Source organism: Conger conger, chromosome 18 (assembly GCF_963514075.1).
Source record: "Conger conger chromosome 18, fConCon1.1, whole genome shotgun sequence".
Lineage (NCBI taxonomy): Eukaryota > Metazoa > Chordata > Actinopteri > Anguilliformes > Congridae > Conger > Conger conger.
The window spans coordinates 19,152,318-19,165,931 of NC_083777.1; the positions used below are offsets into that span (position 1 = coordinate 19,152,318).

At 42.2% G+C, this 13,614-nt stretch overlaps 1 protein-coding gene across 2 annotated transcripts in view; it reads right to left on the reverse strand.

Moving 5' to 3' along the window:
* The window catches only part of marchf8 (membrane-associated ring finger (C3HC4) 8), an 87,724-nt gene that overhangs the window by 59,553 nt on the left and 14,557 nt on the right, over positions 1-13,614 (reverse strand). For both annotated transcript variants that reach the window (XM_061227628.1, XM_061227626.1), the window contains exon 2: positions 7,662-7,854. In XM_061227628.1, the coding sequence (XP_061083612.1) occupies positions 7,662-7,763 (102 nt within the window). In that variant the 5' untranslated portion in view covers positions 7,764-7,854. The remainder of the gene's footprint in view (positions 1-7,661; positions 7,855-13,614) is intronic.

The following is a 13,614-nucleotide window of genomic DNA, read 5'->3' on the forward strand; positions in this document are numbered from 1 at the left end:
GCAACATGACTGGACAAATCTAGGTCGAGGTCAGTCATACGGTGACCAAAGGTTGACGCTGAGAGAAGTCACGTTTTGTGCGTAACCGGGGGCGACCGTGCCAACAGCGCCTCATCTCCCAAGGCCCCCTGGGACAGTCTGTTCGCCTCGGAGCCCAGCTGTCACCAGTGAGCTCACACACTCAGTCACCAGGCATCTCGCCCGCCCTCCTCCATCCATCAAAAGTGCAGGCGTGTGGATTTCATGACAAATGAAGAGCATTTACACTTTATTGGGCCAATTGGCAACATTTTGCAGGTGCATGTAATTGATATCATAACGCCACTTTGCGCTCAATATACTGAAGTTATGGACTGCTGGAACTATCTTCACAGTCTCCTTTTATTTAGATAAGGAGAATAGACAGACCCCACTGTTTGTATTTTTGCTTTATCAGACCGGTAGGAGGCAGAGAGGTTGACAGAGAGGGTAAAAACCCAGCAGAGAGAGCAGCAGTGGAGAAACACTGGTCCTCAACAAAACAATTTTAGGTTTCTTTTCAAATTGTTGAGCAATGATCTTCTTGGACAAAGGTTCTTGAATGATTGAGTTCTTGGATAAGGGACCAGCTTTCCTAAGTGGCTGTGATCAAGCACTATGTGAGCCAATGAGCGCACCGGTGCATATGTTAAGCCACTCATTTCTTTATGACCATGCTGGACAAATGCTCCAAACACACAGCTATGTATTTTATGTCACATTAATCATGCGGGCAGTGGGAGTTGTGGGATGGCAGTCAGTACGTCACCATTAATTGAGAACCTTTCAAAAAGTCGCTCTGAAAATGGTGCTCTCGGAAGTGAGCCAAAAACGGAAATCAAATGGCCCTTTTTAGACCAACACTGGAGCCCTTCCAAAACTGTAGCCTTTTCCCCCTAGAGATAACAGACTGCTGGCATTTATCTATCCTCAGCTCTCTGAGCCTCCACCCTTGACCCCGAATTTTGTGTAGAAACTGGATCCAAACAGATTTTGCCTTTGTTAACTGGTACAGTGTAACAACACAGCTAATCAAAAATGCAATTTATGAGACCATTGCATTTTTGCAATAGAGACCAATTAATTGTTAACAAGGCTTAAATTGTTAGCATCCAATACACTGGCAATTTTCAGTCTGTCCACGTTGAACAGCAACAATTATGGAGAGTCGAACAGAAGGGAGACATAAAATCTTAAATGTTGCTCAGGCAAATTTCTCGTAAAAAAGATTGAAATGATAACAGAGCTGTTTGGTAATGCTTTAATAAGTCTATTAGTTTTCACCAATGTTCAATTTGAGAGCATGACATTACCATAGCCTCTATAAAAATGTAAGTCTAATATAATCTGCACTAAAAATAAACACACTTGCCATAGTATATGAGGCCAGGGGAGCCAGAACAATGCAGTTTTGAAGATTTAAACTTTATTTAAAGCCTTTTCCCAATGCGCACAAGTGTCTTAAATCTCTGTACGTTGAGCTATGTATGCAAGACTTAATTATTCGCTCTGAACATTCAAATCTCTTGTGGCAAAGTTACATCTACAGGGAGCATTAAACTATCTTTCAGAGAGTCCAACTTGCTAAAAATAATAACCGCTAAAGTTTTCATGCAAACTGACCTCCCAGACGATCGTGGGAAACTGAGGCGTTACAAGTGCCCTGGTGAAAATTGCTGCAGCAGCATCGACAATTCCAAAGATTGTCCGTCAGCATTTAAACAGGAGCCAGGTACAGAGACAACATAGTGGGCCTTAATAAGGCCTTTTTGAAAATCCGAAAGGCTGATATTACTGTGGCGGCACGGATGGTGCAGTGGGTAGCACTGCCGTCTCACAGCAAGGAGGTCCTGGGTTTGAATCCCCGTCGGCCGGGGCCTCTGTGCGGAGTTTGCATGTTCTCCCCGTGTCTGCGTGGGTTTCCTCCGGGTACTCCGGTTTCCTCCCACAGTCCAAAGACATGCAGGTTAGGCTGATTGGAGAGTCTAAATTGCACGTAGGTATGAGTGTGTGAGTGAATGGTGTGTGTGCCCTGCGATGGACTGGCGACCTGTCCAGAGTGTATTCCTGCCTTTCGCCCAATGTATGCTGGGATAGGCTCCAGCCCCCCTGCGACCCTGTTGAGGATAAGCGGGTTCAGATAATGGATGGATGGATGATATTACTGTTTAAAGGCAGAAGGTCTTCAGTCTGGGGAGGCACCTCAGAGACCTCAAAGGCAATCTAGCTGGAAATGTAGCTGAGATACATCAGACTGATTGTACAATTCGGCTTTTTCCTTATTTACAGCATGCACAGATAAAAAAATGTATCATAAATAAAATAGCAGTGATGATGGTAATCATATAGGAAGAATAAAGCAGAACTATAAAATAATCAAATGAAATTAAATAAATAACGAGCAAAACAAACACAAAAGGCACCAATACACACAGAAATGGGGCAGCCTAGCTTTGCTTCCCTGAAAGGTAATGGAGGAAGGATCCCATGTTGCACTGAATTATTTATCTTTGTTGGCTACTTGATGAGCCAGATCATGAAGGCACAACTGGATAATGCATTAAACCAGAGGGAAGCAAAAGGGATGTTTTATTAAACACCAGTTTATTAATACATTTTGTTTCGTTGGCGCCTCAGTCTGCCATTCATAGCCCATTTTAAAATAACTGCCTTTCACGTCATGGCACACAGTTTTTTTAGGACATCTGACGATTTAAAATGTTCATAAAAACTATTAATTCAGTTAATATCCCCTTGTTTAATACTCCAAACTTCTCAAGTGAATGCTCTCTGCAACTGCATTACCATTTCACAATGTGTTGACAGCATATTCAAATGCAAAATTAATTAGAATAATGAGGTACTGTATGCCAACATGTAAACCCTTTTAAAAGTCTGTGTGGATTTTTTGAAGGGCTACAAAAATTCCTGATAAATATTACATAGTCACTGTGACCGTAAAAGGTCTTCAACAGTAGGCGGCTGGATTTTTCATCAACACATTTTCCCTTTTTTAAAGGAGGAATGATCAGCATAGCTATGCCTCGAAGTACCCTCCCCCGCCACCCACCCCCACCAGCCCCCCTACCCCTACAGACAAATACTGTATTATTAAAGGAAGGTCATGGCAACAAAATATTTTTCTTTCCATTGTTTCACAAAAGCTCATGAATATTTCATCCGCAACAGTATTCTTTTGAGCACATATTCATATGCAGAAAAAACAGGGACATTATTGGAGGCATTTAACTGGAAAAAAATACAGCTATGGTCCATGTCTTTCTCCACTGTTGTGCACGGACAGTGCTTTTGGTCACAGAAGTGACATTTCTGTAAACTATGCAACTCGAGGTGAAATCCCAACAGTAAAATGGATCTTAACAGTACCCAATGCTGGGCGTTTGATGGGCACTTCCATGGTCATTACCCTTCCAGACAGTTCCCTTGGCCGCATGCAAGGAAACACAATTTTTAACACAAACATATACGGCCAAGAGGATAAGCTATGGATTGTGTCATATGTTGCCCACCTGCCTCAAAGATGTTTCTAGAAGCATGATGGCCCTTCCAACAAAGCACAAACCTTCACACAACATCATGGGCTAAGCTCAATAGGAATTCAGTCATGGGAACTAGAACTGTACACAGGCTGTGTGGCACATGCGTAATGCCTATATCCTATAGGTACTGCCTGACATCCATGATAACCTGCCATTGCCAACAAAGAGTGTGGCAGTACGGATGGTTTTGTCAGTTTGAACTTTTTAGTTCCATGCGTTTACCTTCTTCTCCAGTTTAGAATGCAAGCCACTTAACATTGGTCCATAACTTAAGCCATGCAATAAAATCACAGCATTAAGCTTTAATACAAAGTGTTTGGCAAGTTCTGCAATAACCAACTCTCCAAACTATGTTCCTGAAGAAAAGAAACACAGGCTAATTATTGGTTTTAACTGCTAGTGGGATTGAAGTATGCTCTTCTTGAAGAGCTGTTATTGATGTTTGAATCGCGCACCGTCTTGGGCACGGTCATGATGTGGTCAGGAACGCAAGACGTGTCAGGACCGAGGGGGAACGCCGCTCAAGCAGGAACACTCTGAGTGCGAGAGTCCCCCACCCCCCATGACTGCTGGGGAATTCCAGCGCTTCCCAGTTTCGTTTTGATCCGAGGTCTTGTCGCCCACGCGGACACGCGCCTCTATTCCAGGAAAAGAATAGAACAACACTCTGGCAGCAGCAGGTGGGTCAAACCCGCTTCCGATCATACATACCGCTACTCGCACTGCGGAACAAAATGCGCACGGGGGGGGGCATCCCGGTGAACTGACAGTTTCTGGACCCTGCCCCCAAAACCCCCTGCCTCACTAAACATGCCTTCCACACACTGACATTCTACCTTAACCACCATGTGCTATCCTGATGATTAGGTACTCAGAATTTATGATGTTTATGTGTATTGTGTATTGTTCTCTCATCTTGGTTTTAATTTATTGGTTTTATTTGTTACTAGATTGTATGTCTAGGAGTAATGTGTAATGGTCGTAGCTGGTCATCCGTGGGTATCCTTATAATAAACAAAAAACAATTAAACACTGATTACTTCAATGCTATTTATTCTTTCTCAGTTATTGAACCATAACAGAACAGTGCATAAGCCATGCTGGTATATACACAACCTTTAAGCAACTGCAGTCGGAGTTACTTAAGAAACTGCAGCAGAGAGTTTAAAAGCACTGATCATTTAGATGTGGAACACATGGATCAGTGTGTGGTAATGAGGGTCAGTGCTGAGGTTTGATAAGACCGCCCAGCTTTGGGGACAGAGAGCTTTGCTTTCATCTGTCCAGCTGAACAAATAGTTTGAAGGCATACAGTTATATAACTCTCAGTAGGAAATCTGTCATCTGTATCGCAATTGAAATACTTTTGAGACAAGACATTGGTCCTCATGGAAGAACATTCTCTTATTATCATCAGAAGTATTTCTCATACTTTTTCCAAAGGTACCATGTTGAATTCAACAAACGCACCTAGCTTCAGACAACTGTCCTAAATGAAGATGTCCATTATATTACAGTATATACGGTACTGTCGGTGGGCTCTGTCTGATAGACGGCCAATGGTATTAACAAGAACAAGGGACAACTGATACCTGATTGGTTGGACTATGCTTCCTTTTGGCAAAATATAATAATAAGGCAGACCTGATGAACAATCCACTGAAATACTTTCTGAAAATATTAGAGGAGAGAAATAAGCAATGCAGTTGCTGAATGTTGATTCATATTTGATTTGCAAGGCCTAGTTTGAAGTTTGCCAGTCCAGTGTGCCAGGCGAGCAACGCTAATATGAACTGCAGGCTCTTGTTTAAGTGAAAACAGGTGGGGACCACTTGTATATGCTGTTCCTACATAAGGTAAAATTCAAATTAAGACAAAACTGGAGAATGTTTAGTTTAAATCTTCGTCTTAAGAGTTTTACGCGATTTAAGATCAAATCTGTTCGGAAAGTAATCTTAACCCAAAGCCTAAAACCACAGTCAGTGTATTAACTGGCAGGGTTTAAGAAACGTATATATATATATAAATTTCCACCATATGTAGGAGAAGGGATGCTCTCGAAAACACCTGGGAGGATTAGCAGCACTTGGCATGCAAAGCCTATTGTGATCCTGTGAAAACCGTGTCAACCGACAGCAGATTGACTTAGCACGTCTTTTGTTTTGGCTGTTGAATCTGGCAGCTCGTGAGAGCACTCGGCAGCATGAGCGGAGCACGGTGCCGTGTGCGGCTGAACCTCGACCGCCTAACAAGTCACTGCTGACGGCCAATAACGAGTCCAACCACCGCGCCTGCCTCCAACAGCTGCAATCTAACCAACCACACTTATGAACACAAGCGTAAGAGTGTGAGTTTTAATGTGAGGTTCCCCGTGCAAGCATGAGTGTGTGAGCTGAAATACGCTGCCAAAACCATTTAGAAATTGTTTTTGCACCGCAGCTTAGGGGACAAGCACTTTGGACTGTTTTCAGGCAAATTTATACTGGGCATGGTTCAGTCTTCAAGTCAAAATAGCCTGAGGCATATGACTTTGTACAGCAGGATAATACTATTACGGGCTAATGTTTCTAAATCAAAAAATCTATTAAATATAGAAGCAAGAACATTTTAACAGGAGATTTGGTATACAGGATTTAGCATCTCAATTTTAGCTGAAGAAAGATTTATTTAAGTGTGGGTAACAATATACTGTGCATAGACAGGCAGTCTGGGCAATATCAGTTACACAAATCCAAAGTCCTTCAGGAAATCTGTCTGACACCCCAGCATTATAGCATTAAATGTCACTGGAGTAGAAAGAAGGAAGAAAAAAGGAAAAATAAAAATCAGAACAGCCCCATTTCTGGCCTTTCTGGCGGTGACGAGCGAGAGCTGGCATTCGGAGACAGTCAGCATCTCAGAGCCAGCTCTAATGGCGCGAGGGCGGGGGGGTGATAGCCCTGCCCATCTGGCTGCTTCATGCAAACAGCGGGGACCTCATGACATGCACCTGTGGCTTCTCAAGCTCTGCTGAATCAACCTCACACCCCGTGACCACCACCGTGACACAGAGTCAGCTGACAGGCCCAAACAGAAACCGCTTCGAGGAATTCCATTTAAAAATAAATTGAAATGTCATTTACATATGCACATAAGTTCCCGTACAATGACAGCTTCACAGCTTTTAGAACAGAATAAACCAGGCTGTGTTCGACATGCTTTTAACGCGATGGTGTGATGGGTTTAATGTGTTGTTTAATGCAGTAATCCCAGTTTAAATCTCCACTGCTGTGCTGCTCCACTAACATGTCTGGAAATTCTTCCCAAAGCTTTGCTCATGCATAAAAGACAGCACCAAGATTCCATTGCAATGGCAAAATTCCCAATACCCAGCCTTCATTTCCCGTAAGTGTCTGCTCAACATCCACCCATTCCTATAACCCCCAGCTCTATACCCAGTCTTAATTTCCCATAATGCCCTGCTCTATCCCCAGTCTTCTCTTCCTATAACCCCATGCTCTATACCCAGCCTTAATTTCCCATAATCCCCTGCTCTATGCCCAGTCATAACTTCCTATAACCCCCTGCTCTATGCCCAGCCTTCAATTCCTGTAACCCCATGCTCTATACCACAGGTGTCAAACTCCAGTCCTGGAGGGCCGTGTCTGCTGGTTTTTGGGGTGTTCTGGGCAGCCGTGGTTCATTACAGTCATTGATTGGTTAACGTATCTGCAGACCTTGTTCTCATTCCTTAATTGGCAGCTGACTGAAAGGAAACCACAAAAACCTGCAGACCCTGCAGCCCTCTGGGAATTCAGTTTGACACCCCTGCCCTATACTTAGCCTTCAATGGCCATAACCCTCAGCTCTATGGCCAGTCTTCATTTCCCACACATGCCTGCTCAGTTCACCCTCTTCCTATTTTGCTCTGCACTCCTGCTCTGGGCACAAAGTGAAGTAAGTGGGTTTTGTAGCGTTCAGGTTCCACACTGTTTGAACATCAATGTGTACCACTGCTAATCATTCTTGACGAAAAGTCTGAAAACAGCACTGTGGAGGCACTACAGTCTCTCTTGTACTCCTGTATTGGTGGCCATGTCCTACCTGTTTGTCGCGGTCCTTCTCTTTGGCCTTCCCACTGGCCGAGACCCTGGAGGAGGTGACATCGCGGGGGATGACCGAGATCTGGTGCAGTGGCATGTTCATCCCAGCCAGCGCGCGGTGCTCACTCACTCAAGGCCTGTCCCTCCAACACCACCATGTCGGGCCGCTCAGCGAATCCAGACCTGCTCGCAGCCTGAGAGGAGGAGAGAGCCCGTCACAAACAGAGCCTCACGCCTTAGAAGGACATTTGCTCTTACTCTAACAACCGGTTGTAGGCCCCTTAGTTTTGTGGTCTTGTTTTACTTATCTTTCTTTCCGAGTCATATCTATAAAAAACAGAAGCTAACCAGTCAGTGGAGGAAGGGCATGGGTATACGTCTAAAAATAGCTCATTTCAGTTTCTGTACTGTAACCATCTAGTAAATCACAATAATTACAGCCATTACATTTGCACCCTTTGTCAAAACTGCAAAATAGAGTGTGCAACTCTAGTAGTTGTACAATTCTGGCTTAATAATAATATTCTGAGCCAAAAGAAGGAAACAAAGAGGTGGATAATGTTGAACGTGTGGAAATATTTTGTTGAAATAATCACCCTGTCTTCCCTTAGCTGCAGCCCTGTAAGGCTGTGGAATATTCTAGAAGGGAAAACAATTCAGGTCCACATTCATATGCGAGACATATGAAAATATGCAGTAAGAAGGGACATTTGCCCGAAGTAAAGTAGCAGATGTGTGAAGTGGTAGTGTCTATCTGTAAGCCTCTGAAGGCAAGGATACATGTCTTCTACATAGATATCTTCAGAGCCTGAGAGTCAGCTGACCTATAGGATCTGCCGTATACTATAGTAACACAATGCCATAATAATGCGCACTGGTTGCCTTGTTCTTTATATAAAAAAAATGTCACTTTCACAATGGCAACAGCCCTGAAGGAGGATAGCAGTAACCTGCTTGCAGTATCTGTGTTTTTGTTATTCGCTTTGTGGCCTGTGTCTCTTTCCTCACACAGAGGAGATGAGTGTTTAGACCTCTCTGTATTGTAAAAACTGCATGGGGCGAGAAGGAAAGACCATACTCCAGCCATCGATCGCAGGCGAGACACGCTTCAGAGCGGACGCTCTTATCCAGAGTGACTTACGCTCCATTCATTCTTTTACACGCAGTGGAATTATTCACTGGACGTGAATGTAATGCACAGAATACTGGACACTGGATTGACTAAGGCTAAGAGCATTGTTCACGGACGTGAATGCAATGCCCCTCCAGGCAATCCAACCCGCAGCCTCACAGTCAAGGCCCCAGTTCCCAGCCCACAGCACTACGCTGCCCCCTCACTGCAGGCTGCCGCTAAGGGACATGGGCGCTGTGGCCCTGAACCTTCCTGAACATTCCATAATCTTCCGGGAACCTTCCAGAACATTCTGGAAGCTCGGTACATTACAGAATCAGCCTCAGCATGAGACACTGCCCCCTCGGCTCCAAAAACAACCTTCTGAGGTTACCGTAATGAGGGTCAGAGAGGGGGCATGATACAATCATGTAGGCTTCCTCTTTAACAATATAATTCCTCAAGTTGACACCAGCCAGGCCCAATAGAAGAATGAACATAACTGAGTTGAAACAAACTGCTATTAATAGAGATTAGGTTAAACAGAATGGTATCGAATGGACCGGTATCAAATCCACTGCTTGCCAATGCCTTGGCAACAAGTGCATTTGGTTTCAAATGCCTTGCTCCAAGGTCAGCTGTTATTATTCTCTAATTATGCAATTATTCTTGCTCACAGAACACAACCTCCCTGAGCACTTCTCTCCACTGCACTCCAAAAAGGGGAAAAAAATACAATACAAAATTCTATCAAATTATTTCCCATCTATCTACAGCACATCTAGAGAGTACAGACCCTCAACTAGCACAACACTTTCAGGGTGTGTGGTTTCAAAATGCTGCTTTCCATTCAGCTACTATTGTTATGCTACAACTGACTGACCAGGTCTGTTTACAACCTGAACGCCAAGAGATACTTATCCTTTATTCCATATTGCACAGAAGATCTAAAGTCCATGCCACCTCACCAAACAATAAGCTCCATGTTGCTAGGTAACTACGAGACACATAAAGCAAGGCCTTGGAAACGTCTTGGGGTTCCACAATTGTACGGAGATATACAGTACAAGTTAGACCAGCACAGGGGAATGATGGAGAGGGGCAGATATTGTTAAAACAATGGTGTACGGAGAAAAGCCCTCTAAAAAGATGACAATTGTTTTTCACAGACTTAAGAACAGGCATTTCAGCCAGAATGAAGCAATCATGTTCGTTTGAAGAGGCGTAAATTGACAAACTCAAAAAGACGACCTTCATGGAGTGTATTGTTTCCCCAATCACAGACTCCGTGATTATCTCTTTGATTTACTCTCAAATGTAAGCTGTGGAGAGCCTGCAGGACATTTAGTTTATTGTGTTCTCTTTTTTTCTTTCTTTTTTTACTTGCAAACACACTTCCTGCGAACAGTGGTTTCCACCATTGCCTTAATGACATCGCTGTGTGGAAATTGCACTATGTTCTAAACAGAGCCCCGCAGTCACAAACAGGCTTTTTTTTTGGTTTGCTAAGATGACAAGCTAGTGAGTAAATTATAACCCGAGTCTCAGCGGAAACACAGGATGTATGCTTTGAATAAGGTGTTTACATCATTCAATATTTGGTTTAATAGAGGAATCCCTCAGGTTTTTTATTGGTTCTCTCAATCCAGGATCATGATATATATTGCTTACTGGAATCTGATGCTTACATGACTCACAGTGAGAATGGCAGAATACTCAGGTTAAGATTGGACATGAGTGCACATATGAACATACTGGAGTAGGGTTGTGTCTACATTAGTCCTGCCTGCTCCCTTTATGTGTTGCAAAGAAATTGCACAGCTTAAAAAAACTCAATAAAGTTCTCCATATGATGAAAACATTCATATTTCAGGACACGGATGAGTACACCTTCCAATAAACCCAGTGAAATAGAAGCATTTTAATTCCTTTTTTTAAATAAACCTGCAGGACCTCAGGGGCAGCAGCCCACTGATGGGATTCTGGGAATTTGTGTAGAATATAGGCTTATATTATTACTTTATAAATTGTACAACTTGATTATACAACTTTATACAACCAAACAAATAACGCTTTACAATGCGTCAATGTACAATATCATAAGTTGCATAAGTTGATTCCCCTCCATTACTTAATAATGTGAAACATTAAAAAATACAATACAGATAAAGTTCAAGTATAAAGTTCTTTATAGTTCTAATTTCAGGTTTGGTGACGGTGTTGTGTATAACCACCTCATCCTAATTCCCAGCAGAAAAGACCGCTTACATTGAGACTTCAATGCAAACCTTTATGTTGATCTAATCCCTTCCTTATTTCCAGTCCATCCAAAAAAATACATTTTATATGCATTTCATAATCTGTAAAAAATGGCATTGGCATACATTCAGAAATGCATTTCCAGAATATGTCAAATGCATGATACAGTACATGTATTTCTAAATCGTATTCCAAATGCATACAATACATTTCACGTACATTGGAAGTATATTTCTAAATAAAATAAACTGATCATTTTCTTACATCAGAAATGCATTTTTCTTTACCATATGGTATCACCTTCCAGGGGGAGCAGTGCCAGAGAGATGTTCTCTGAGATCAAATTATCCAGCCGCAGTCATAATGTACTGTATTACAGCATAGAGTCCATGCTTGATCTGTGCAGAGATTAAATGAAAGTCTATGAGGTACGTTACAGACAAGCCTGGGATTGCTCTCCTGGCTGATTGGAACTGAAGTGTCAGCAAACGTAGCCTCGCTAATGAAACGGCACTCCTTCATAAGCCTGACACGTCCTGTTTAATGCTTTTCGCCCTCAAAACACAGATCCAATTTCGATTTTTTAACAGCAAATTTAACGGCGCAATTTATTTCTAAAATCAATACGATTAAATCAATAGCATCAGAACATGGATTAAATATTAATGCCGATTGTCTGTCCCACACAGAAGCCATTTTCAGTTTCTTCACGCCCAGAACATACTTATTAAAACACATACCATTAATTGAACTATATTCAAAGCTTCTATAATACTATAAAAAGCATGAGTAGTACCATCAAGTCTTTCATAGTAATACACTTGATATATAATCTATGCTTTCACAGCAATTTGAGAGGGGCATCCAAGAACTGTGACCACCTGCCATTCATGAGCGTATCACTAAAACCAGCTAAAATGCCAAATCCATAAATAACTGGGCCAATTAAATAAGTATGAGTAGAGCATGAAATAGCACTGAGAGATGGGCAGAGCCACCCCTGCTCTACACTGCACATCAGTGACCTTCACTCCTGGTCCTGGAATCTAAATCCAGCCCTGCTTTTCTTTTCTCCCGGATAATTACTGTGACTGAACAATGAGTTTTTCATGTTTGGCCAGATTCGCAGGTGAAGGGACGGTGGAGAACCTGCAGTGCTCGGCCTTGGAGGACCGTGATTTGATAACCTCATAGTAGTATCTAGGGCAGGTATTTCAGTATCATTGATCTTTAGCCTAAAATAAATGATCAGGACTCACTACTCTGGTCAGAATTTAGAATACGCTTTTGCACCGAATCCCTGGGCATTGTGAAAACCTGATAGTAACCTCATTAATAATGGATTTAGAATCAATCCTCATTTATTTTTTATGAACAGGAAGCATTAAACAAAACGGGGATTAAAACATGGGCAAAACGATGACCCAGAACAGTAAGGCCCCTTACAACACACCAGTTTGCTGAAATATTGGCTTAGCCCAATAGTAAAAACACAGTGATACTGATCAAACTGCTGTCTTCGATCATGCACTTTTCAAATTATAATGAACATGACAATTTGGTAGAATGTGTACAGCATCAGACATGCACACCGATGTTGGACATTTCCACCTAATATAAAAGATACATTTCAGGTTTCTGCGGTTCACTTTGAGATACAGTAATAGTTAATACACAAGTAGCATATTACTGGCCTCACTGACTCATAACAACAGGCCAACTGGCAGCTTCCTGCATGGAAAATGTACACTTGACCATTTATCACAGTGAAGTACTGTCTTGTCTGAAAACCATTTAGAGTTTTGTGTTAAAGGCACAATCTGTTTCAGACCTAAAATAATTGATTGGTTGGGGTCAAAATGGCCACAGTGGGATAGAGCACGCAGTAAACTGAAATGATACATTCAATGCAAATAGCCGTGCTAGCAGAAGCCATAAATCTAGTGTCTATTAAATGGTGTACTGCCGTGATAAAATGAAGAGGAAGCAGCCGTGAGACTTGATGCCATCAGTCAACCAGCTGGTCTTTCATCGAGTCCATTGGGTCAGCTGGTTCACTCCGGGGGAAATCGACTCCAGTGTGACCTTTTCAGATTTAGAACATTTCCTGTGCAAACGTACCCTCTCTGTGTGCAGTAAATGCATGACAGACCAGTTTCTCAAGTGTTGGAATGCCTACAGAACTGGCAATTGACTTTGTAAGAGTCACGAGCTGACAGGGCAGCAAAGGGTCAAAAAATTCCCAGAAACTATCCCAAAACTTTCTGTGGGAAATTGAGGTTGGTAAATTTTGCTCCATTTAAATATAAATTGTAAGCAGTGAAATAGTGAATCATTTTTTTGGAGGGATACACATAAACATGTAAGCATAGATAAAGTCTAGATACTATTTCATGTTAGTACTCCCTTTAACTGATCAGTTATAGTTAGTGTGTGCTTCAAATGATCAACTAATAAAAGTACGTTTGTAAACAAAAATAAGTACCAGTGAAACACCCCTTTAAAGGGTTAATGGAATGACAGTGCAATTTATGATCAGTCAATCCAGAACAGTAACTTGTGATAAAAAATAGTAAAAAATAAA